This window comes from Oryzias latipes, chromosome 7 (assembly GCF_002234675.1).
Source record: "Oryzias latipes chromosome 7, ASM223467v1".
NCBI lineage: Eukaryota > Metazoa > Chordata > Actinopteri > Beloniformes > Adrianichthyidae > Oryzias > Oryzias latipes.
Genome location: NC_019865.2, coordinates 32267682 through 32292684, shown reverse-complemented (window position 1 = coordinate 32292684; position 25003 = coordinate 32267682). Strand labels below are relative to the sequence as shown.

The 25003-nt window shown below is 42.7% G+C and overlaps 1 protein-coding gene across 2 annotated transcripts in view; it reads right to left on the bottom strand.

Moving 5' to 3' along the window:
* kcnd1 (potassium voltage-gated channel subfamily D member 1) overlaps positions 1–24680 on the bottom strand; it is a 76505-nt gene extending 51825 nt beyond the window's left edge. Inside the window, exons 1-4 of one of the 2 annotated variants that reach the window (XM_020701629.2) lie at positions 24469–24680; positions 7078–7112; positions 5070–6034; positions 1167–1412 (exon numbers count right to left, since the gene is read on the bottom strand). In XM_020701629.2, coding sequence (XP_020557288.1) covers positions 1167–1412; positions 5070–5225 — 402 coding nt within the window. In that variant the 5' untranslated portion in view covers positions 5226–6034; positions 7078–7112; positions 24469–24680. The remainder of the gene's footprint in view (positions 1–1166; positions 1413–5069; positions 6035–7077; positions 7113–24468) is intronic. The other variant, XM_004086332.4, reaches the window with a different exon arrangement.
* Positions 24681–25003: the final 323 nt, after the last annotated feature.

The following is a 25003-nucleotide window of genomic DNA, read 5'->3' as shown; positions in this document are numbered from 1 at the left end:
GTCAGTGCTGTGACAAAGAGTCCAGGCAGAATGGAGTCACTGGGCATGTGCAGCAACATTGCTGCTCTTCTGTTCCAGCTCAGAACAGTGTTGTCCAAATAAACATGAATAGCAGAATTGATCAAATTTCTCCAAAACTATGACGTCAGGATTCTGCTCTGACTTCCCCATCCATCACTCTCTTCATCCGCCTGTTCATTTTAACTGCATGTTTTTATTGTGATGGTGCTTTTCGGCCAAGGTCTCCCTTGAAAAAGAAATCTTATCTCAATGGTAAAACAAAGGTTAATTAAATGTTTTTGACATATCTGCTCATCTCTGCTCCTCTGCCAAGTCTGTTCTGGAATGTCACCTGGCTGTCCACTGAGAGTTCTGGTTCTGGACTGAGTGAACGGTATCTATAGATGTGCACTGCAGTGTGAACTGTGGGAGGAGGAGGAGGAGGGCTTGGAACTTCATGACAGGTTTCTGAGTCACGGCATCAGTCAACCTCCCGTACCTCCCGTATAGACCCGTACTCACACCTCTGAAAGACTTTACTGCCTCAGCCACTTGCCCAGCTGTGTCCCGCCCATCGAAGGCTCTTAGGAATCAACTCAGTGCTGCCCCCTTCATGTGTGGAGGATGTGGTCCCATCCCTGCCCGTTCCATGTTTTGTCTGTGTGCTTTTTAGAGCATTGTAAAAATAAAGTCTCCCTGCATTGAACCCACCTTCGCCCCACTGTGGCTGGATTGGCTCCAGCAACCCCGTGACCCTGAAGGTGTTCAGCAACTTCTGAAGATGGATGGATGGATGAACAAAGCTTTGTACTTCCTGGCCCATCTGGAGGCTTTTGCGTTTTGAGATTCAGTCTTTCCTAAACCTCTGACAAAAGTTGAATCTGTTGAGTCTTTAAGGGCCCAGCGTTTCCTGGGATTGATGAACCCATGATGCAGATCTTAGTTAGAGACATATTTTTGGGAGAAATGTGGGAATGTGTGCGAACATGTATGGATTAAAAGCTCAGCTTAATGGGACTGAAGCTTCTTAAATGTTTTCTGAGGAGTAAGAAAGAGACTCTCAGTGGAGATACGACCGAGGTCGTGACAGAGTTTATATTGTTACTTGGAATGAACCATAGACCCTGACGGCTGGAGGAGGAGGACAGCAGCCAGCACAGCCATACCTCCATGCAGCAATCTCCGATGATCTCTGGCACGATGCCGTAGAAGGCCAGCTCCTCGTCAAAAGCCTGGATGCACTCGTATCGAGGGTAGTGGAGCTTCCCGGTGCGGTAAAAGTTCAGAATGTGCCGGAACATCTCAGGGTCTCTGTCGAAGAAGTACTCCTGTGTCTCTTCGTTGAAGAAGAACTCCTTCTCTGAGGACCCGAGCAGTGTGTCCGGGTACCGGTCCAGAGTATTCTTCCACGTCTGCAGAAGGCAGAGAAGTGCATTTAAAGACACACTCGTCACAGGTGTTGGTGCTGCATCAAAACCCCATAGAACCAAAGGCTTTTAGGCTGTTGAGGATGTTTGCCTCATCAGCAAAGTTCTTCCTGGTTTCTTGTTTAGTTTGAATTGCAGAAATAGTCGGACAATATCTGTGACACGTTACACACTTGAAGAGCAGCAGCTCTGCTTACGGCTTGCTGACATGTCAGACGTAAACAGTCAGTAACTCCGGCTGAAGTCCGGCTAGTATAGCTCCTGGCCAAAGAGCGGTTCTCATTGGATTTTTACATTTTCACAGAAACTTAAAGCTGCTGATTTTCTTCATAAGGAACCAGGATGAGGTCACAAACCCCACAGGAACTTCTCCGTGTTCCATCACCAAGGAAATGGCTGTTCAGTTTAAGGCCCGGCAGACCCAAAGATTTGTTTGTGTTGTATAACTAATTTATCATTATTTCTGCACAAATGTTGATCAAAGTACGGATTGGATGAGAAGCTGGAAGTGGAAGCTGAGCTGCAGTACATGGAGCTCCTGGAGTCCCTCTGGACTTGACAGTTTTCTTGACAAAGTCCAGTTACGGTGACACTTGGACGGGTAACAGCTTTAAAACAACACTGCCTCATTTAGAAAGATGGATTTTCAACAGATCATCTGCAGATCATCTGCACAGCAGTTTCTGATCCTTGCAGAAACCAGCAACGCCGTTATGAGCAGAACCTGGATAAAAGTTAGAGGTAACCCCAAGCTTCATGGGTAATGAAGTCTTTAGATAGGGCTTTGTACGGAATAATAACAACAATGACAATAACGACCGTGACTGCAACACTTGGGCTCTTTACAGGAAATTCTCTGAGGTTTGTCGGCAGATGTTTTCTAGTCTGTAGAACAAAAGTCAGTTTCCTCCATGCTGGGATGATGCCAGAAGGCTGAAATAACGACATCCTTTGATGCATGTTTATTCTTTGGTTCATTTTTCATACATTTGTCCATATAGAGACATAGCTAAGTGATAGCGGATACATAGTGAAAATGTTTCCTTTTTGAAGCATCATTCCAGATGGATCCTCAGATGTCTGAGGAGTAAAACTATCCACTTGTGTAAAAACAGAAGTCTACTACTAAACTCATGGGAGACATTCACTGTGGTGTCAGAAAGAGCAAAGCAGTGGTAATCATCACATATTTGTTCATGTTTATTTGCAGCTAAACTAGGAAAATGTCTTGTGACTCCTTCTGATCTCCTTATCATGTCCATATGTGTCATTCCATAGCTTGGAGCTGCTCCTGTCTGAGAGCCCCTCTAAGGTCACAGGTGAGTTTCAGTCAACAAGGTAAAGGTGTTAGAGATGCTGACACGTCAATCTGGCGTAGGACCTCCTGAAGGCATTCTGGAGGAACCTCCAGAACATTTTATGGAAAGTTGATGGACTACATTAAAATTGTCTTTAGCCTTTTGACAGGCAGAATCACAAATGCACAGACACTCCTGTGAGAAATACAGGCTAACAGCAGGTTAGTTAATGTGAGCCCAGAAAAGATTCAGGAAACTTCTCAGAGTAGCAGCACACAACTATCTGTTGGGGTTATCCTGTAAACACAGGCGCTCTAGCTCCAGTGTTTACTGTTCATTCTGTTGACTACTGTAACTCGTCAAACCAATCGTTGTTAACCAATTAACACAATTTCAGCAGCTTTTGAAGCTGAGAAAAGCGGCTTTGTGCTGATATGCAAAACTTTAGAGTAGTGAAGTACTGTCGATGTAATTCAGCTGATTCGGTTGCAGAGAAAAGCGGCTTTGCACCATTAAGCAGCATTTTTCAGTCGTAAAGGGATGCATATCGGTGAAAAAACGCTTTTGTCTCTGTCAGAATCAGCTGATTTACAGTTATAGTGTGAAAGGTCAAAGAGTTGAGGTATGTCAAAGAACATGTGTTGTCTCCTGTCTTACGCCATACGTGATCCAACCGCAAAGTTCAACCACACTTTGAAAGTCTCACTGCATTTATAATGTACTGTGTTCTTTTTTGCTGTATTTTGACAGTTGTTTAAATCTTTTTCTTCAGGATAGTGTTAGTGTTGTTGGTGGGAATGGGGTAGCATGCAGTACACATGAGGGTAAAACCCTGAGGTCACATGACCCGTTTTTTGTTTGAGCTTTTATGACATCACATGCTCAGGGGGGTATTCCAGAAAGCAGGTTATGCTAGCTCCCACGGTAAGTTTGAGGCTAAGGAAGTTGATAACTTCAGCTTTCAGTTCCAAAAACAGAGGTATGTTTCAGGGTATGTCAAGTTGCCATAGCAACTCATGCTCTGAACATAACCTGGTGTGGAGCAGGTTTAGTTGAAGGTTAGTTTGTTTTCAGAGAGGTGAAGCAGCATGGCGTGTCCATTTGAAGATGATTTAGTGGATGAAGAAGCTCAGATAATACTTTTTCCACCGTGAGAGGGTGATAAGACCACATATGGATGTTGGAAAGAGAAACTTTTTTACTCTGATCTAACTTAGTTATTTGCTTCAGTTAAGATAAATCATTGATTTAGTTAAGTCAACTTAATAATAACACGTAGTTATCAGACATTTATTTTACTTTTATTCAAATTAATTCATTTAAGTAGGTGTAACTTTGGTGCTGCTGTTAGATCGGCACCACAAGGAATTGTGGGATACCATTCCCTTTGCCTGTCTGGACGGATTTGGGTACAAGTGTAGGTTTTTGTCTAAATGTGTTTAGTTGTAGCTGTTATACTGTGTTTTGCCGAGTTATTTTACCCTGTTGTGTTCAATTCTTTCTGCACCATGAGTGAGAGGGAAGAAGAGGATGATGAGATTATTTAGTGTCACTAATACAATAGTAAGGAAGAAGAACTAAAGTTACAGTCAGAGTTATGACATTTAAATCCATGGTACGTATTGTAAATCCACACTGTATCGTTTATTTGAATTTTATAAAAATGAGTATATCTGCAGGCTCAAACTTAGACATATGAGAGTTCAAGAAGTACAAAAAATAATATGGAAAAATATTTTATTGAATTGGAGTAATATGACATTTAGTTAGATAAATACGTAAATTTGAGTTGTAAAAAAAATATTGAGTTTTATAAAAGTAAGATATTAGGTTGAATAAATTTAACTCAAGTACTTGTTACCAATTGAATCAATTCATTTAAGTTTTATAAGTTACATATTTATACATCACAATGTAATTGGAAATGAGATCAGAAACTCGTGCATTTACTTTGTCTGTTCTTCTACTACAAGCAGAAACTCTTTCTTTTGCTGTTGATGCAGCCGTGTTACTTTTTTGATGGACGTATAATTTTCATACACCGTCATTCAAATCTCAGACTCTGTCTCACTAAAGTATAGCTCTCTCTTTTTCTCTCCACGCGTTTCCATGGTGACTCCGGAAATTGGTGATCTATTGAGAATGTCTTTATGTACCTGCTGTGCACGTGCATTAACCCAGGGATACCAAGTGGAGCGCAATTACGCTATCTCATGTCCGGTCTTTTGGAACGGACATACCCAGAGTAAGCAAGTTCAGGTGGATTTCAGCCAGAGTTCAGGGTTAAAGTCAGGGTACTGTAGTTTAAACATGCTTCCTGGAATACCCCCCTGGTGTCACATACCTGAAAGCGGACGCCGCTGACGTTGACGTACAAAATCTCATCCGACCTTGATGAGTTGTCCACCGGAGGCTTGGGCATGGTCTTCTTGGCCAGCGGCAGCCAGCCCACAGCCGCTGCCCTCGCAAAGGGCAGCCATGTCGCCACGCCGGCCGCCATGTTGCATCAGAGCTCCCCACCAGCAGAGTCAGGGAGTGCTGTCCCGAGAAGTAGGAGGTATGGGGGCGGTGTGACCGGGACCCCTTGGTTAAAGCTCTTGGCTTTGCCTGCCGGACTACCCTGAGCCACTGGAGCAGAGGTCAGACATGTTGGGGGGGGGGCAGGGAGGAGGGGAAGGTGGGCGCGTCAAGCCATCATCTGCATTGAAAAGGAACGCTGCTGCAGGTGACAGGTGAGACTGTTGGACTTTTGCTTCTTCTTGAATTTCAGCAGGACAGGAAGTCTGGAATAAGATGACTTCCTGTCTGCAGCTCTCTGGAATAAAAGCACTCTTCCTCTGATTAAAATCTCTAAGTTATGACAAAGTACTCATTCAAGTTCAGCTGCAACTCTTCCTGTGAATCTGTGCTGTGCAAAACAAATGCTGCATCTTCAAACGCTGAGGTTCACTTTAAAAAAAGCAGTTCATCAAGTCTCCGAACTGAAGACTCTTTGATATTGCTGTTTCAGGTTTATTGCTGTGGGAATTTTGATCAGAGGACATAAAAGCAGGAAAGACGGCATTAAAACCTGAGCCTTTCTCTCAGACTCTTAATAACTTGATGATGCTCCCTGAAGATGCAGCAGAGACAGAACGGGGAGTCGCTGACTCGCCGAGGAGACTGTGGACCTGCAGCCTCCTCCTCTCCCTGTTCTCCGTCGTCACGGCTCTCCAGTCGTCTCCCTAACAGCGGTCGGCAGAGACTCCAGCTTGGAGTCCGTAAACTGAGGGGAGGGGTCTCTCTGCTTCTTGTCCATGTACGGCTCTCCTGTCAGAAAACACACAAACATAAAAAAGACTTTGTGACGCGAACCAGGAGGAGAGGGGACACACGGGAAGCAGGAGGGAGAAAGAGTGAGAGGAGAAAGTGGAGATCAATTTAGGAAGTGATATTTATGACAACACAGTGCAAACCAAACTTTCTTAGTAGCAAATGAAAATATTGAATTTTTCCTTTTTTTTTTCTTTTAAAAAATATTTTTGCATTTAAAACACAAATGTTTTCTTGTTGTGTCTCATCTCACTTTCTCCCTATCTTAGATTTTGAGTGAGTTTCAGTTTAGCGTGACAAAGCTACCATCAAACAGCTGATTGGCCTAAATTCTAACCAATCAAATCGTCGTATTTATCTAACATGGCGACTACTACAGAGGTTTAAGAGCCAAACCAGCTCTTTTTAGCCTCGATTTTGTCTATTTGGCTGAGGAACAATTCATTTTGAATCATTTTAAAAATAATTCATACTTTCTTTCTTTTTTTTTCAGGATGAATTCATTTTCATTTAGTCAGATTGGTGAATTTTTGGCTGAGGATCTCCTAAAACTGTAAAATAAACTGTACAGTTTATCTGCTGACATTGAGCTAAATCAACAGGCCTGTGAGTGATCTGGGAATCCTAAGGATTTAGCTGAAAAAATGCATTTTTAACTTTTAATGTAAACTTCTAATATCCTGCATCACTTTTAGTATAGACTAAGCATTGAACACTTAAATAGACTACTTTTTGCTGAGGGATGGCAACTTGAAAGAAGACATGAACACAAGTATGCAGATTTCTCCTGAGCCCAGGAGGCGTTTCCATGGACACCTGTCCAGCACATGTGTGATGGTGTCTTGTGGGAATGGTCGAATGTTTCCTCGGAACATTAAACAAATGTAATGTTCCCCCACACAGATACAGACAAGTCACAAACCTAATGTTTTTCTCCCTGCAACTGCATATCAGTCCTGCCTCTGAATCGTATAGTTTAGAACTTAGAAGTTTCATGCAAAACATGACTGTTTAATCTGATCCAATTATTCTTAAATTACCTTTTAATTGCCACTTTACAGAGCACTCAGGGTCCCTGGAGCAGACAAAAATGCCAAAAAAAACAAGTGAAAACATGTTAAAGATAGAAAGACACAACATTTTATGAAACACGGAGAATTTAATGAACCCGAGTGTGAAAAGGCGGCCTGAAGCAGCCTGCTGTTGGGTCTGAACCAGCACATGTATGGTTTCAGTACAGCAGAGATCTGCCGCTGAAACATCACTGTGCGGCGCTGCAGCGATCACAGAAACATCCTCTATCCTGATCCCTCCTTCTCCGCTCATCTCTTGACTCGGGTTAAAGTCAACCAAACCAAGGCCAGAGAGTAGAGAGCTGATAAAAATGTCAAAGGGTTGATTTGTCACTTTTTCTGTTGAATTGCAAACTCTAAAATGCCTTCGAATGATTACATTTCTGAACAGCCTAAGCTAACCAATGAAAGGACAGCAGAGGGCAGTCAGTAGGAATATGTGCTATCAGAAGAGACACGGGTGAAAAAAAACACAAAGTGTGAGTGTAATTTCTGCGCCGAAGATGCTTGTTTGTCCACATGAAGAAATAAAGCTGCAGGTTATTAAAGATGTTTTTATGAAGTCTGCTAAGGACCATCTGTCAGCCTTTATTTCTCCTCTGTGATCTTCATTCAATAACAACAGCACAATAAAGTTTGTGAAGTAGCTCAGATGAAGTCGCGCTGCCTCTTCCTCAGAGGGTTTCCTCTCTCTGTGGAGAAGCTCACATCACCGCCTCCTTCTGCTGTGGCACAAAACTCTGCTTTTCTGGGTTTCTGTGGTTTGTCTGCAAGTCGCAGGTTGGATCTCTGAACTGTCCATCATTATTTATCATGTGAGCTCAGCAGAGATACAGATCAGACCCTTTGACCTGTGTGAGCAATGATTTCATTCTGAAGGATTTCAGCATCAGTTATGATCAAACACCTCTCCTTCTGAAGCTACGTTCATATCAGTCATGTAAAGCGCGTTCAAGAATGCGCTAACTGCACCTTCTTGAATGTCCAGGCCCTTGGTGTTCACACTGGACAAGCAGAGAGGGGCTTCTTTTTCTTTATCTACTGTTCACATGTCCGTCCCCAACAACGGGAAGAGACTTGACACAAAACGGTGTAGAAGTGGTTCAAAATCCCCTGAATCTTCCTTCAGGCTTTTTCTTTCACAGCTTTGTTCTGATTCGACATATTTGGTGTCATAGAATTCCGGCTGGGCACAAAACACAACCATTCATTTTATCCTTTGTGATCATGTTTTCAACGGTTGGCACTTCCGTTTTTTGAAAAGGATGCTACCTACACCTCACTATCAAATCTGAGTCCTTCATTGCTCACAGTTCAGCGTTGTCGATTTAGGAGACAAGAGATTCAACTGGTTGAACTTTTAGAACACAATCAATGGGTGATTTAGTTTTTTTTTAGTTTTCAATGCTGACAAGAATAAACTAATGTTGTTTTCAAACTCAAAGAAGGTCATGATGCATCATTGTAAGCTGTATTCCAGAGTACAATGGTCTTCTCTGGCCACTAGGAGGCAGGGACATTGGTCTGTACTTATTTACAAGGCCTTGCTTGGATCACTGCCTCCCTAAATTTGTTCTTAAATCAGAATAAGAAGTGTGGAATCTCACGCCTTGTTGCTTTCTGTTCCATTTGCTGCACAGAGCTGGGGAAAAGTCCACTCTGCTCCTTTTGCCTGGAACATGCTGCAGAAAGACAGCAAACTAACTGAACTGGTTTCTTTAAATGTTTTTAAGAACAAGCTCAAAGCATCAGAGACTGAAACAATGATGTGCAACTGCTTTTTATGACGTATGTGGTTTAATAATGTTTGTTGTTGTGTTATTTTTGTATTGCAATGTGCTGCCTCTTGACCAGGACTCCCTTGGAAAAGAGGTTTTTAATCTAAATGGGACTTTCCTGGTTAAATGAAGGTCAATTAAAATAAATAAATACATAGAAATGTTCATTTTGTATGTAGAGACTGGACTTAAAAACGTGCGTAGTGACGCTTGAGCTCAAGAGTTTAGAACATGGGTTGACGTCCTGTTTTTATTGTTTGTATCTCTTTTTAAACACTTTTGTGTCTTTTCTGTAAAGCACTTTATGTTTCAGAGAATGAAGTTTAGGATTAAAGTTATCAGTCTGTCTCATCACAGTCAGGTCACTTCCTTGTTTGCATCAAATCACAGGTCTGGGGCCTCATTTTAAAACTTTGCGTAGGATTTGCGTCAGAAGTGGCGTACTAATGAAAGATAGGACGTGCGTACGCACAGAAATATTCGGATTTATAAAACCGTGCGCACGCACATCCTACGCATCTTTCCCTTAATAAATCACAATCAATTCTAAATGCAGCGCAGCTTTTGCGGCCTCATGACACGCCCATAGTTGCCCATAAATAGTCCGTGAAACGCCCACAAATGAATATTCATTGATTGGGAAACCATGCCAAACACGGAGAGAAAATCAAAAAAACGTAACTTCACTCAATGTGAAGTAGAAGTTATCGTTGGCGAGGTGGAAAAGAAGAGAAAAATGTTGTTTGGAGGGCACAGTGTGGGCATTACTAATGCCAAAAAGCCACGTGAGTGGCAGACGGTGGCAGACGCCGTAAATGCTGTAGCCTCACAACCTCGGACCGTGGCCGAAATAAAGAAGAGATGGTCGGACATGAAAGTCGAGGCGAAAAAACGTCTGGCGATGCATCACCAGAGTGTGTCTGCCACGGGTGGGGGAAAGGGGACACCGGAGCTGACCCCTCTTGATGAGAGACTGGCGGCTATTATTGGGGAATCCCTTTTAAGTGGAGTGGTGACTGAGGCGCAGGGGGACACGACGCGCCAGATGCACCAGGTGACACACCCCCAAAAGCCCGCAGAGGTCCAACAGGACGGCTCGAGGAAGTCTGAACCGGCTCATAAGCCACTCGTCCTCGTTTGTCAGCAAGTCTTCTTGATGTCTAAAGATGCGTTCACTCCGAATTCTTCCATTTGCCACATCTTCTAAGAGCGCAAGATCAGCCATTGTGCGTCATTACGCATCGTGATGGAGCATTTTATTTCCATCCATTTAATTACATCTGACAAGCTACAGATGTCGGTAATAATCGACGTGGAAATGGGAAATTGATCAGCGCAAATGTAATTTCTTGTTGCTTTCTGAATGGTTGAGACATACGCCATACATTGTTTTATCAAAAATAAAACAAACTGAAGGCATGAATACATGCATGAAAACCATAATTCCATAGCTTATGAAGAAATGTTTTACTATGTAAACAACTTTCCCCAGTGGACAATTAATGCATCTCTATCTATCCATCTGTCTGTCTGTCTAATTGCACCTATATCTGCTCCGCCAGACGGACACATTAACGAGAATATCAGTTTTGTACATTATTTCGTTCTGTTAACTATATTATTTATGAGGATGAATTGCACAACATGCCAATATTGCAGAACATTTTTCACTTTTCTTTTTGCAAATATGTGTTCATTTGAATTTCTGTTGTAATTTTCGTTTGATTTTTTTTTTTCACTGCTGATCGATCAAACGGGTGTTGGTGTAGGCTGTTAATTGTAAGACTTGCTTTGTGAAATCTTCATGTTATTTATGAGAGGCAGTATTGTCATTTTCACTTTCACGTGTTTCTTCCATCTGCCGACGGTGTCGCCGTTTCTCATTTCACCCGTTTTTGTGCGTACGCCTGGGTCAGAGCTTGCGTGAAGGACCGCACATTTTCCCCTCAAGTTTGCTTTATATAAATATCAATTATTGCGTAGAGAGTGGCGTACGCCTTCTTTTGTGCGTACGCAACCTTTATAAATGAGGCCCCAGATTTCTATTTTCAAAGATGATTTTTCCACAGACTTCCAGTTTGATGTTCAGTGTAATCTCATGCTGTGGCATGTGGACCAGAATTTTAAAATAATTTCACGTGACGTGGTACTGTGGTACTTTAGTATCTATGCTGTACAACAGCTGTATGAGGCCAACACAAAGACACAGTGAGACTGCATCATTCTCCTCTCCCCTCTCTGGAAACCCTCCACAGCTGCCACTGCCTCAACGAAGCAAAAAAACATCATCAGAGACCCTTCACACCCCGGACACTCCATGTTTGACCTGCTGCCTTCAGGCAAACGCTGCAGGTCAAGCAGAGGAAGGACAAAAAGATTTCAGAACAGTTTTTTTACAGCTGCCATAAACATGTTAAACCTGGATCTCTTCTTGCAAATTGTGTTAGTTTGGGAGCTTCTTAATTATTTTTTTTACATATTTTTATTATTTCTCCGGTTTTTAACCATTTTAACACATTTAGGCACTTTTTATGTAGTTTTATGTATTATTTATTATTTTAGTAGTAAGTTGTTGAGGTTTTTTTAAATGGATGAATGCTGCACTGACCAGAAGGCACTTTTAATTTCATTGTATGTATGACTATGACAAATAAAGATCTGTCATTTAAAAGCACGTGAAGAATCTGCACCACGGACATTTTCTAGGTAAATTCTGGAACATTTTGTCCGAGGCTGAAACGCACAAACACACACACACACATACACACACACACCCACACACACATACACACACAGACACACAAACACACACCGTCCTCTATGTGCCCCCCCTCTAAAATCTCCAGTGTCTGTCTGTAAATTATGAATGCACTTTAGCTCGACTGCCTCAGTCACCACTAAGCAAAGGTAATCAACCACAACGCGCACACACATGTGCGTTTTTCCATCACATCTACATGAAGATACTGTAAAGTTTTCATTTGTTTCCTTCAGAATTCCCTCATGTGTTCTTTGACCAGCTGGTTGCAGACTAGAGTGCATATCCACATGCTTTTCAGAGGAGCTGGCTTCACCGCCACAGAGAAACTATCAATTTTAGGAGGCTGTGTAGTACGCTTGAGGATTTGGACTCAGTTTGAGATTCTTATTCAAACTCCAGCAGAGGATGAGATGAGGAAGAACAGCATTCAGCCTTCTAAACAATATGATCCAGAGCTTTACTGAAGCCCGGTTCTCTTATCTGTGTTCCAGACACTGGTCATCAGCTTCACAGGCTTGTGTTCTGTTCAGAGAGGTGAGACCAACAGAGAACCAGCAAACAGAGGTTGGAGGGCTCAGCCAATCCCAGCTGACTCCCCATCCAAACCTTCCCACCATAAAACATGAACCTATTCACAGCTGACCTTAGACTCTACAGGAATTAGACATTTCAGTCTTCCCTCAATAAAGGACTGATTTAGTCCAAATTCTTACAGGAAATACCTCAGTGGAGTAAAAAGTGTCTGAAATGAAATGCCTTAGAACTTATATTTTCTGTGAGGAACCGATCTTAAAATCATGTCGCCATCAGGGTTTAACCATTAGATTTGTTTCCTGCATGAAGAAATTGAGCTTTCTTTCTTAAAACAAGGAAAAGATTTTTGGTTTGGCGGTTTCCCTGCATCAGTGTACCCTGTTCCGATGAAATCTCTCTGTGGAGGAGGAAACGTCATTTAGCTCAGGTTCATTTGCTTTTGTAGAACTTTCCGAACGAGAACTTTTTCTTGCAAGACAAAAGATAAGATATTTGAGGAACAAAGAATTTCTCACTTTTCTAAGAACTTGTTTCTAAAGACAGATAATGTTGGGATGCTAAAATGAGACCCATCCATGAAGCTCAACACAGATGTACAGTGTTAAACGTGTCAAAGAGCAGGACTCCTAAGTTTGATACGTCATTGGATGAATGTCCAACTGATGATTGTAATGTTTTTATGTGTATTATTCTTATTTGATTGCTTCAAATAAACCTTTTTAAATCAAATCAAATCAAAATATGTATGTTCCCACAGAGGTCATAGAGTTCTAGAAAAGTGTTGAGAGTGAGAGAAAAAAGTACCTAAAAGCAAACGAAAAAGCTCAGAATAAAATTAACCAAAGCGGAGGATTACAAACTAAAAGCTGCTGTGAATCAGAAAACAGAACCAAATCTAAACAGAAAATGTAACAAACTAAAAGTTGACTTTAAAACCTAAAACCAACAACAAGGAAAAGGACTTGGTTGTTGGGCGAAGTCAAACATTTAAGAGGTCACAAACCCACAAAGCTGACCTCGCGTTGGTCGCGATCCTGATGCTTTTACAAGACAGAAAATGAGGACAGGTAAATGGATTCTGTCTCAGCTGGTGTCAAATTCGCTCAAATACTTACTTTGTGATACCAAGGCTGATTTTTGTTCTCCAGACTTCCAGCAGACCTTTCTGCTGTCACTGCAACAATTCACATCACTTCTAAATCACATCACTTTTTTTTTTTTTTTTTTTTACAGTTCCTTTAACATCTTTCTGTGGTTTTTGTCATTTCAAACTCTGTTTCTGAACAAAGCATTTGTTCAAGCAGCCACGTTCATTTTACAGGAACACATTCAGAGCCCAGAGGCTGTTTTAGAGCGGCCACGTCGTCAGCTCCAGGAGGAGATCCCTGCCGACTGCATGCTTTCTAAGTGGACATCTGATATTTACAGCAGCCACGTGATGCTTTTTAAACACAGCCACAGCCTTTCCAACGAGCTCTGTGCTACAGCGACTCTCACTCTGGACCTTTCTGGTAATGTGTCAGCAGCTGGCTTTAGTTATCACCCTGAAAAAGCTCAGGATGATTCAGAGGCTTTTTCTGACCCCCCGTCCTGACAGGGCAGTCTGATGGTGACGGAAATGTCAACGGCTGAAGTCTGTCCCTACAAAAGTAACGTTTAGTTGGAGAAGTTTCTTCCCTTTTCCCACAATGCTCCTGTTTTCAGCCTCATTCAGTCTCTGCTCATCTATGAAAGGGTGGGATCATGCTCTTGTACAGATCTCTGGTCCTGATGCCTTTTCAAACCAACATTCTTTTTGGCTCTAGTCAAAGAGTGCAGCAGGTTTTATAGCCAGATCATCTCTGCCTTTGAAGGTTTCTAACCAACAACCATTGATCAGATGCTCAACTTCTTTAAATCCAATTATTTTTGATTGGTTAAGACTTTAGAAGTGTGATAAGCAGGAAAAATCATAAACTAAGACAGAAAAAAGAGTCTCACAGAGTTTGCAGTAGTGAACCAGTGACTTAACAAGAACCAGATTAGTGTGGACCAGACTCTAAAGTTTGCTTCTGTTCCCTCTCCTTCTACAGTCCAACATTTTCAGTGGATCTACAGCTGAACAGGACGAACGACTAAAAAGCCTTTGAGTCTTCCTTATAAAAAGCAATTGGGGGGGTATTTGTGTGTCACGACACCATCCTTAAATCACACACACACGGTGGAGAAGGCCAAGCAGCACAATGTTGGCATCTGTTGAACTTCCAAACATAATTGAATGGAAACCTTGAAACGAAACAATCATGCACAACACTGCCATGCTGCTGTTCACTCAAGAAATATGGAGAAAAAGAGAGTTCTCACAAATGTTCCACATCTCAAAAACATTTAGCCGATGCAGAGAAAACGCAGATTCAGGCTTTGAAGGACAGTAAACAAATGAAGCTCACCAATTCCTGCTAACGTGTAACTCATCAGGTAAAACAAAGAAACCCTCACAGATGGAAAACAACAGAAACAAGACAGAGTCACTTGTGGAGTGAGGAGCAACCAATCCTTTGGCCCACTGGCCAATCACAGACTGAGCATTGATACAGTAGTGTTGATGACATCATCTCCCCCTTTAAAAGTCAAAACATGTAAGATTACTGAGACAGGAGAAGAAACTGTTACAGTTAAAGTTAAAAGTTGCATCCAGAAATTGAACTAATTAGGATTTAAGGTGCTTCTCCACATTAACAACATCTGATTTGTGTTTTTGTACGATCTTCCTGAAAGAGACTGTTTTTTTATCGTTGAAAATAAATGAACTCAAGGGTCATGCAAAAAAAGAAGAGGGTTGAGTTTGGGGTATGACAGGAAGCTGCCCAACAGGAGGGCCATGCACGAGTGTGCACGAGCAGACCTTCACACAAGTGCTGTTAACACAAGGATGGTGTTTGAGTCACCAGGTAATGACAGCCGGAGCTTCTCCTGATTTCCACCGATGTCAGAGAAGGCTCAATGAAACCCTGCTGTGCTCCACAAGATGATCAATATGAGGACAAGAACATGTCTGACTGTCAAAGGCGCAAGCAGAAAAACATGCATCTGATTACTGATCGATAATGAGGAAGCAGGGCTCTCTAATCGTGGATCAATATGAAGAGGTTCAGGTTCAGAAGGTCTGCAGGAGACTCATTTTTACAGCCCCATCGTGTGTCATTTGCATGACTCTCATCAACTCTAAATGGCTTCCTGAAGTCATCACAAACAGATTCTTGAAGCTAGTTTTCCACTTTCTTCACGATTTTTTCTCTTTTTATCTGTGAACATACATTTTCCTGCATTCCCTCTCTGCTCTCTCCTCCATCTTTAGTTTTTCCTCTGTGAGATTCATAAATGATTTTAGCTTTCAGGGTTTCTGCTTGAACTCCTGCCTCACTGTCAAACCCGGCCTGTCCTGGAAGTGAGCAGGAACACACTGAGGAGTTTTATTTATGGCTCTGATTCACGGTTTGTAATCTAAAATAAAACTCACAGCACTTGTGAGTGGACTGACTCTCTATGTATTGTCATTGGAGCATGTTTTTGTTCAACACAATTGTTCCTAACATGCAATCGGGTGTCACCTTTGATGTCATTTTTACTATGATATCCCTTGTGCTATCTTAGATGACCCCCCCCCCTTACATGGACGTGTTCTTCCTACCATGACAAAGGTGGATAAAGGTGGAAAGAATCCATGGACACCAGTGAAGATCACAAATCATTGAAGAAAAAAGGTTCAGAGCACTGTCTAGTGCAAGGGTGTCCAAATCCAGGCCTCAAGGGCCGGCACCCTGCTGGTTTTCCAGAAACCCTGCCTCATCTGCTGCTGATTACCTGGATCAGGTGTGTTTAGCCAATAAGGAGCTTCAACGGCAGGTTGATTGGAAAACATATATGACACCGGCCCTTGAATCCTGGCATTGGACACCCCTGGTCTAGTGGGTCTAGTTGACCCAACTCCCAATGTTAAAGTGTCTAGGATAGCACAAGGGTTACTGGAATTAAACAGATTAAAGCTGGCAGGAATGCAGCAGTGAAGTGTCGTCTGGAAGCCACAGAGCCACATCTCTGCAGACCTTTGCTCACCGAAACAACCAATAAAGTCCACTGGAGCCGGCCATGATCACTAATGAAGCACCAGCAGGAGATAAAGCCAATAGCTGCAGCCTTATCTCTGACTTCTGCTTATACTGCAACGTCTAATCAAAGTCCAGGCAGCACTCGGCTTGTGTTAAAGATGACCCGGCATGGGGCTCACAACGTAAAACAGAGGCTGATGTATGGATTTAGAAGAAAAGCACTCCTGTTTGACTTAGAAGAGAACAAAGATAAACTCCAGCAGCAAAGCCTCCTTTTTTCACCTCTGCAAACATAAACTCCCATAATGCATCTCACCCACTGTTTGTCTTGCATAGAGCAGGTTGAGTACAATCATCAATATAACAATCAAATGCTTAACTGCCCAACATGAATTTCCTTTCTTTGTTTTTTAACACCTAAATGACCCTTTTGTTTGTTTTTTATGCACAGAGGTGGTGGTCATGAAGTGTGCCACAGTCGCTCAGATTTGTGCTCCAGAGAAGATATTTACAGTCAGGGCTGGTTTTCTCCAACGTCATCACGAGTTCTTGGGGTGCATTTCATGTTTGGGGAATTCTAAAGGTCTCCAGAGAAGATTTGTTACAGAACCTGACAACAAAAGGTAAAATGTTTGTATGAAGTGTGATTAAATAAGTACTCTAGCATATGTACAGCACAGTCAGCAGCTGAACTAAAGGGATGTAACCTGATCTGAATAGAACAGAAACTGACAAAAAATGATTTGCTTTTTTAAAACGCTAAGAGAATTCAGTTATAAAAAAAAAAAATCCACTTGTACTTTTCTGAAGGAGTTTGGGCCGGCAGAGAGAAGACCCACCACTGCCGTGAGAGGTTTTCCATGATTGAATGTTAGTCCAAAGTCTGCTGAAAGAATAATAAACCTAGAAGTAGTAAGTTAAAAAAATGACAACGATTTTAAAGGACTTGATTTCACTCTCATTCTCAAATATGAGAAATAAAACAAGAAAAGTTAACATCTCCAGGCCTTTTGTTTTGATACCAAGAAGATTTAATGTGCTAAGAATAAATGTGGAAAAACGAAAGAAACTGAAGGATGTGAGTTCTTCTCAACATTCAGAGTTCCACAGCCACTAAGCAGAGTGTCAACTTGGTTCACGTTAAACACAAAGAACCAAAAGTCATTGGAAAAGTATCTAAAATGTCAAATAAAACAAAAAACTGCAAATAGTTTCATCAACAGATTCTAGATTTTCTTTGATCCGATGTTTGTGTCATTCCTGCAGAAGAAACCCAAACACACAGTCACACACAAAGTGCTGCAAGCATGAGTGTTTGTGCGTAACCATCTGATGAGCATGAGCACTTCACTGCTGCAGACACACACAGTTGCACACACAAGCGTGCGCACAAGCTGACAGGAAACTGTTGAAACACAGAGAAGCCAGAGAGAGCAGAGGATGAACTGAACAGAAAATGTGTCATCACCCGTTCATCCACCCACTCGCCTCCATCCATCCTTCCTCTGCCCATGCCATCATCACTCTCCCTCCCATCCCTCCATCATCCGCTCTTTAATGCCTCCCTGCACTTCTGGGTAAACTTCTCATTGTTTGAGCCTCTTCACGGGCCGCTCCTTCTCACCTGTCCAGGTTCTGCATCCCCACAACCCCCACCTGAAGGTCAGCTGCTGCTAAAAGGGGTTCCACCTTTCCACAGCAGCTTCTATGCTTTGCTAGAAGCCCTCTAGCTTCATGTCAGAAGGTCAGTGTGTGTTTTCCTTTTCTCTGCCATATTAAAAACTAACCAAAATATATTTATTGTCTCTCTTGATTTTGGAATCTAAAGGAGAAATGTAACAAATAGATTACACACTGACCTGACATGGATCTCTTTCTACTTTTTAACCCCTTTAAAACCGCTGAATTGTTGTTTTTTTGTGAATCGTCTGCTTCCACCTGTAAATGAGCCCTCGTTATGTGAACTCAGTCCTGCAGTTCAGCAGTGCATGATGGAACATGGACATGTTCTGACAGGAACAATGTTGACCTGTGTCAGTGGCTTAACATGAGTGGGATGGTTTGTTGATACACACATTTCTGAAACCCCTCCTGTCTCCCTTGCAATATCCAAACTTTACTCAAAAACCTATTGTACATAACTGGGCCCTGTAGTTCATCAGCATGCCACTAGGGGCAGTAGAAGGTCTGCTTCTATGAAATCGCAAAAACTGTTTTGCTAATTTTCGAAATTTTCTGGCAAAAATACCTCAAATGTTATTTTTCATTTGCTTAAATGATTACTTGTTTAATTAAATGTTGTATGGATCAAATTAGAGACAGTGGGTAAATAAGATAAGATTTTATCCTGAACACTCAATGTGTTTGGATTTCAAACACCGTTGTGAGCAGAAACGTAACAAATCACTCAATGTATCTATATCTCATAAAAAGTATATCGTTTTTGTGGATTTCATCAAATGGTTAAAAAATGTCTTAAAATTCAAACAGCTGAATTTTCTGTTAAATCTTTGATGTAGAGGGCTTTACAGGGTTAAACATGTTGCCATGGGGAACCCCTACTAGGCATGTGTGGTTATGACATGCTTGCTTGTTTGTAATGTTTGAGTCAGTTCTTTCTCAAGAGCCTTATATAAAAAAATGTATTTGAATCTGCCAGGAACTTTTAGTGATCTCAGTCTGTCAGAATTTTCAACACATGCTTGCTAGTGAAATGGTGATAAAGGAAAATCAAGCAAAGATCGTGTCTTTTTAAAGCTTTAATAAAATATCATCAGTGGTCTGTATGGGATGGACTTAGTGGGAGTGAGACTATTATTGTTCCAAATGAAATTTGTGTTCAAACAAACAAGTAAACTAGAATGAATGTCAGATCCATTCACATGTAAGTTTCCTAAAGTTCACCACTGTTGTTTTTCCATATCCAAAGAATCCAAAGGGGAACATTATTAGAACATTACACCAATCAACTGGTTGTATCGTTGGAATATAACTGGACTTACAGATGAAGTTGATAAATGGTTACACCCCTAAAAGGAAAGCATTGTCAAGTCAATTATACGGTTCATATCACCTAAACCCCACCCCACCCCTACAAGAAATCGTTTTCAAATTTGAGCTTGAAGAAACCACAAAAGCTACCCAATCCACATCATTTGAGGGTATTCCTAAAATTCAAACATGTAAAATCTGACATTTCCGGGTCTCCCTGTTCAGCTCTCTGCTGATTAGCTGACTCAGAGGATTTCACTTCCTGGTTGACTGAACACACCTGACATAGGTATTCAGCATCAAGGAGTTGAACTGGAAAACAGACGGGGTGGTGGCTCTTCAGGACCAGAGTTGGCCAGCCTCAAAGGCTAATGCTTAGTTTAGCCACTGATCACAGTAAAAACGTTACTCTCCTCCAGGCTGAGTTGAAGAAGAGGTGGAGCGTGTGGGGGCGACTATTTCTGTAGTTGGCCAGGGCCCGGTACTCTGACATCCGCAAACACGAGTGTGCTGATGTCAGAGTACCGGGCCCTGGCCGTGTCTGTGACGACTCTCTTCCAGGTTCCTGCGAGCTTTCAGTAGAGCTGGACTAGTTTAGTTTCTGTCACCAAAGAAAGCTGGAACACTTTCAGGCATGGACAACTTCTTTAGTCTTCACTTCACAAATTCCCTTTTACCAAATAAGTCAGGAAAGTTTCAGGCCAAAAATTCCAAACAACTAAAGCAGGGTCAACCAATCCTTCTGACCATCTTCAGCAGCTGTCCTGCCGTGCGGACACAGAAAAAGGGGATTTGCACATTGGTGCGTGGATCTGTGTGCCGGGCCTTTGAGGAGAGCTCCATCAGAACCTCAGCTCCAAACTGCTGATGTTCAGTGTCTTACCTCAGTCAACATCAGCAGTTCAACAGCAGATCTGAAGGACAACCAGTTTGAGTTTTCACAGAGATGCTAGTAGAATTTGATCCTGTTCAATTGTTATATCCCATCAGAAGTTATCCTTTGAGTTCTGCCAGCTCACCCGCACTCCTCTCATCACGCTGTCGCTCCGCCAAACCTTTTCCGCAGGTGGGTCCTGCTGGTCCCGCAGGTGGGTCCACAGATTGGAGCTGTGATGTTCTGCAGGTTTTCCACAAACACGCTCTGAGAAGTGCTCTGCTGCCCCCCCCCCCCCCCCCCCCCCCACACACACACACACACACACACACACACACACACACACTCCATCTCAGGCTTCATAAGCATTACTGCAGCAGGAACCACAGACGGGTCTTTCTGATGCAGTGCTGCATTTGACTTGAAACGGGCGCCCCCAGCTATCTGTTTCTCTGAGTGTCTGAATTTCTTTATGGAGTGTTTGGAAACGTCTAATGACAGATGTCAATACAACGGTTCTCTGCAGAGGAACAAACATGAGTGAGAACAGCCGCTCAGGTTATCAATCCTGAAACTCAGACGCTCTTCTCAGCAGAGGACAAAATGATTCAACCACATTTGGTCTGCAGAGGTGGTCGGATCTGCAGAGACTGAAAGGTGGAGTGTTATTTCACAGACATGTCAGTGCTGCACCAGCCTTCAGACAGAACAGAACAGAGGCGACTGCAGCTGCGTTCAGCGTCTGACCTGCATGCAGGATTTCCACGCCAAGTTCAATGGACTTTTAAAAAGTGTTATTGTGACAGATGCAGTTTTAGATTTATAATCAGACTGAAAGAGACCAAACTTTTAGAGGGCAATCATTTCTTCTCTAACTAAAGTTGAAGAAACTCTGTGAAACTGCAAATTACATTTGTTATGTCTGAATTCATCTTCAATAAGTTTTATTCATGTACACTTGAAATAGTTTGTTGGTGTTGGATTCTCTGTTTGTCCGCTCACTTTGAATCAAACTCTTTTCCTACATTTCTGCGCTCCTAGATCCAGGATGCATGTGCAGCGCCGTACACTTGAAGTCTGGACTCTAAACCTGGAGGGGAAGATCTCCTCCTCTGTGTGCAACAGAGAAGCTGCAGATTAATCCTCCGTTTGAATGCCAGGGTCTCTGCTGCAGACAGGGGTCCGTCCATAACTGCCCTCTACTAAAAGAACACACAATAGGTCCCAAAAACACTAGAGAAAAGTCACTAAACTCACCACAAGACACACCGTCTGAGGCTGAATCAAATTTAGCAACAAGGTCTGTTAGTTTGTTATTAATTTATTTATCAGTTAGGTTGGGCTGAGTTCATGTCAGTGACCTCATTCTTCTGCATCCAATTAAAAACTTTTTTCAAACAGACAAAGGCCTGAAGGGCAGCTCAGATACAAAGAGACAAAAATCCCACTTGAAATAAATTCCTGATATGTCCGTTTGTCTATTGTGAGCTAAATCTCATATTGAGGTGGTCAACAGGAACACTCTGAACACACACCTGAAGAAAATCTTAACTGACCATTCCAGTCCTAGAGCCCCCATAAAGTCTCCTGATGGAAGAACAGCCGTCATTGCTCAAACCCTTAGCGTGTTCAGTTTATGCGGTTTGGTCTGGATTCCTGTCACACAGCTGACCGGGTCAAACATGATGTCTTCTTTGTCTTCATAATTGATTTGGCTTCAGTTTTATGTGGGCACATTCGGACCGGCACTGGCTTGTGCCCCCCTCTGGTTGCAGTGTGGGTGTGATTGGTGTTAAAGTCAGGCCAAAGGGCAACTCTGAGTTTCTGTAATCGCTCTGGTGCCGTTTCCAGGGACCTTGCAAGGGTGTCACAGCCCCGGCTCTGGATCAGAAAGAATTGAATTTATAAGCGGAGCCTGGGGCAGGCGAGCGATCAACCCCCGATGGCGCTGTCGGCCTTGCCCAGCCAGTGTGCCGTGACGTGGCCTTCAGAGTTATCAGTCATGACTTTTCTCAAGATTATCATTCAGCTCTTCCTCCAGTGCTTCTCTTCATCTCTTCATCATTAGGGATCCACAGGAAGGCTGCAGCTCCTCCGGATGTTCTGCATCTCTGGCAGACCCTCACTGAGCAGCACTTCAGCATGGGGTCGCATGTTTACCCGTGTGATCACACATTTTCATTTTATGTCACTCCACAAACACGGCACTGAAGCCGCTCCGCCAGAACCAAAGGGCTGCTGCACACACCTTAGTGTGAACAAAGTTCAAAGATGTCTAATGCATTTTGATCGGCTGCTTTCAGACTGTGAACAAAAACAAAAATGATCAAAACAGCTGAGCTCATGACCATTGGCTCCTGATAAGAATATTGATGTTCTGTTTCAAAACGTTTTAACTACTTTTCCCTTTACCAAACAGAAAAGACGGATGAGCCTCAGGATGACAAACAATGAAAACTTTGACTGCATCAAATGTGATCCTGATGTGCAGCCAAACACCACAACCAACAACACAACCAACACCAAAACCAACAACACAACCAACACTGCAACCAACAACACAACCAACACCACAACCAACAACACAACCAACACCAAAACCAACACCAAAACCAACAACACATCCAACACTGCAACCGACAACACAACCAACACCACAACCAACAACACAACCAAAACCAACACCAAAACCAACACCAAAACCAACACTGCAACCAACAACACAACCAACACCAAAACCAACACTGCAACCAACACTGCAACCAACAACACAACCAACACCGCAACCAACACCAGAACCAAAACCACAACCAATACCACAACCCATACTATAACCGACAACACAACCAACACCACAACCCATACTAGAACCTACAACAAAACCAACACCACAACCAACAACACAACCAACACTACAACTAACACCAGAACCAACACCACCACCAACACCACAACCGACACTGCAACCAACACCAGAACCCAACAACACAACCAACACATACAACAAAAAACCCAACCAACACCACAACTAACACCACAACCAACAACACAACCGACACCAAAACCAACACCACAACCAACACTAGAACTAACACCAGAACCAACACCTCAACCAACACCGCAACCAACAACACGAACCAACACCACAACCAACACTAGAACCAACACCACAACCAACACCAGAACCAACGGCACAACCAACACCACAACCAATACTAGAACCAGCACTAGAGCCAACAACACATCCAACACCACAACCAACACTAGAACCAACACCAGAACCAACACCACAACCAATACTAGAACCAGCACTAGAGCCAACAACACATCCAACACCACAACCAACACTAGAACCAACACCAGAACCAACACCCCAACCAATCCTACAACCAACACTAGAACCAACACCCCAACCAATCCTACAACCAACACCACAACCAACACTAGAACCAACACCAGAACCAACACCAGAGCCAACACCACAACCAAAACCTTCACAGCCTTTGCTCCAAAACTCCATTGGACAGGGGACTTTTATCCAACATGCACACACATCCATCCATCCATTCATCCATCCATCTATCTAACCATCCATCCATCCATCCATCCATCCATTCATCCATCCCTCTTCTCACTCACACATATCGAATAACCTGAAGTTCCACTTGCTTCTAAATTCTACTGCGTTGATGTGCTTTCACCTGCAACCAAACTGCTTTATTTTTTAAGTTTAAAAGCTTCAACAATCTTTGGATTCAGAGGTTGTGAAAAGAAACAAAGACTTCCCCGGCAGTCACAAGCTCTCTGCTTATCAGAGTAAAACCTGAAGGAATGACTTGAAATGTGTTCAGTTTCAGAGAACAGGAATTAATTCTTACAGTGATTCTGATGGACACATGCTGAATATGCATGTGAACATTCATAAGCACACACGCGTCTGCTTAGTGTGTCTTCAGTCTGTGTGTGTTCGGTGTGTATGTACGTGCGTGTGTGTGTGTTCGGTGTGTGTGATGCAGCTAAAAGCTGTTAATAGAAAACAGAACTTCATTACTAATTCATGTACCTGGATTATGCACACACTTCCACTGTCCATTACACACACACACACACACACACACACCACTCCTTCCTGTTGTCCTTTTCTCGTGTTCTTCATCATCTGTCCTCTTTGCTCACTAGTCAGAAGTTTTTCTGTCTGCTCATCTTCCTCTGCTCTAAACTCTTCCGCCCCCTCCCTCCACCCGCTGTCCCGTCCTGTTCTTTCACTTCTCCACTCCCTTCTTCTGGTTCTATTCTCAGCAGTGTATCTGGAGCAGTTTTCATCCTACTTACCACAGCTGATGAAGATGAAGGCTGGGAGGAAGAGGGGAAGGAGCAGGCAGCTTTCCAGCTTGAAACAGGCAGATAAGTGCGGGAGGACCAAGAAGAACAGAAAAAAAGAAAGAGGAGTTGTTGTAGCGTATGAGATCAGTGCTGCTCTGCTGCCGCGGCAACAACCACATCTCCTGTCATCCCTCCTCTCCCTCTCTCTCTCTCTCCCCAGCTCCACCTCTTCCCATTCGCTTGTTCAACCCTCCCTCTCCCTTTTTCCTTTTTATTGTCTCACTGACTCCTGTTTCTGTTTTAACTCAAATCCCTGACTCCCTTCTCCCATCACTATTTTTTCTGTCTCATCCACACACACACACACACATGCCCACACCCACACACACACACACATGCACACGCACTTACATACGTGCACATACGAGCAAGAACGTTTTATTTAAAGTTATTCCATTTTCTCAAGTACAAAGTTTACTTAAATTTTAGTGTTTAATTCAGTTATTGATGTTTGAGTTAATGTATTTGAAAAAAAAGAAAATTG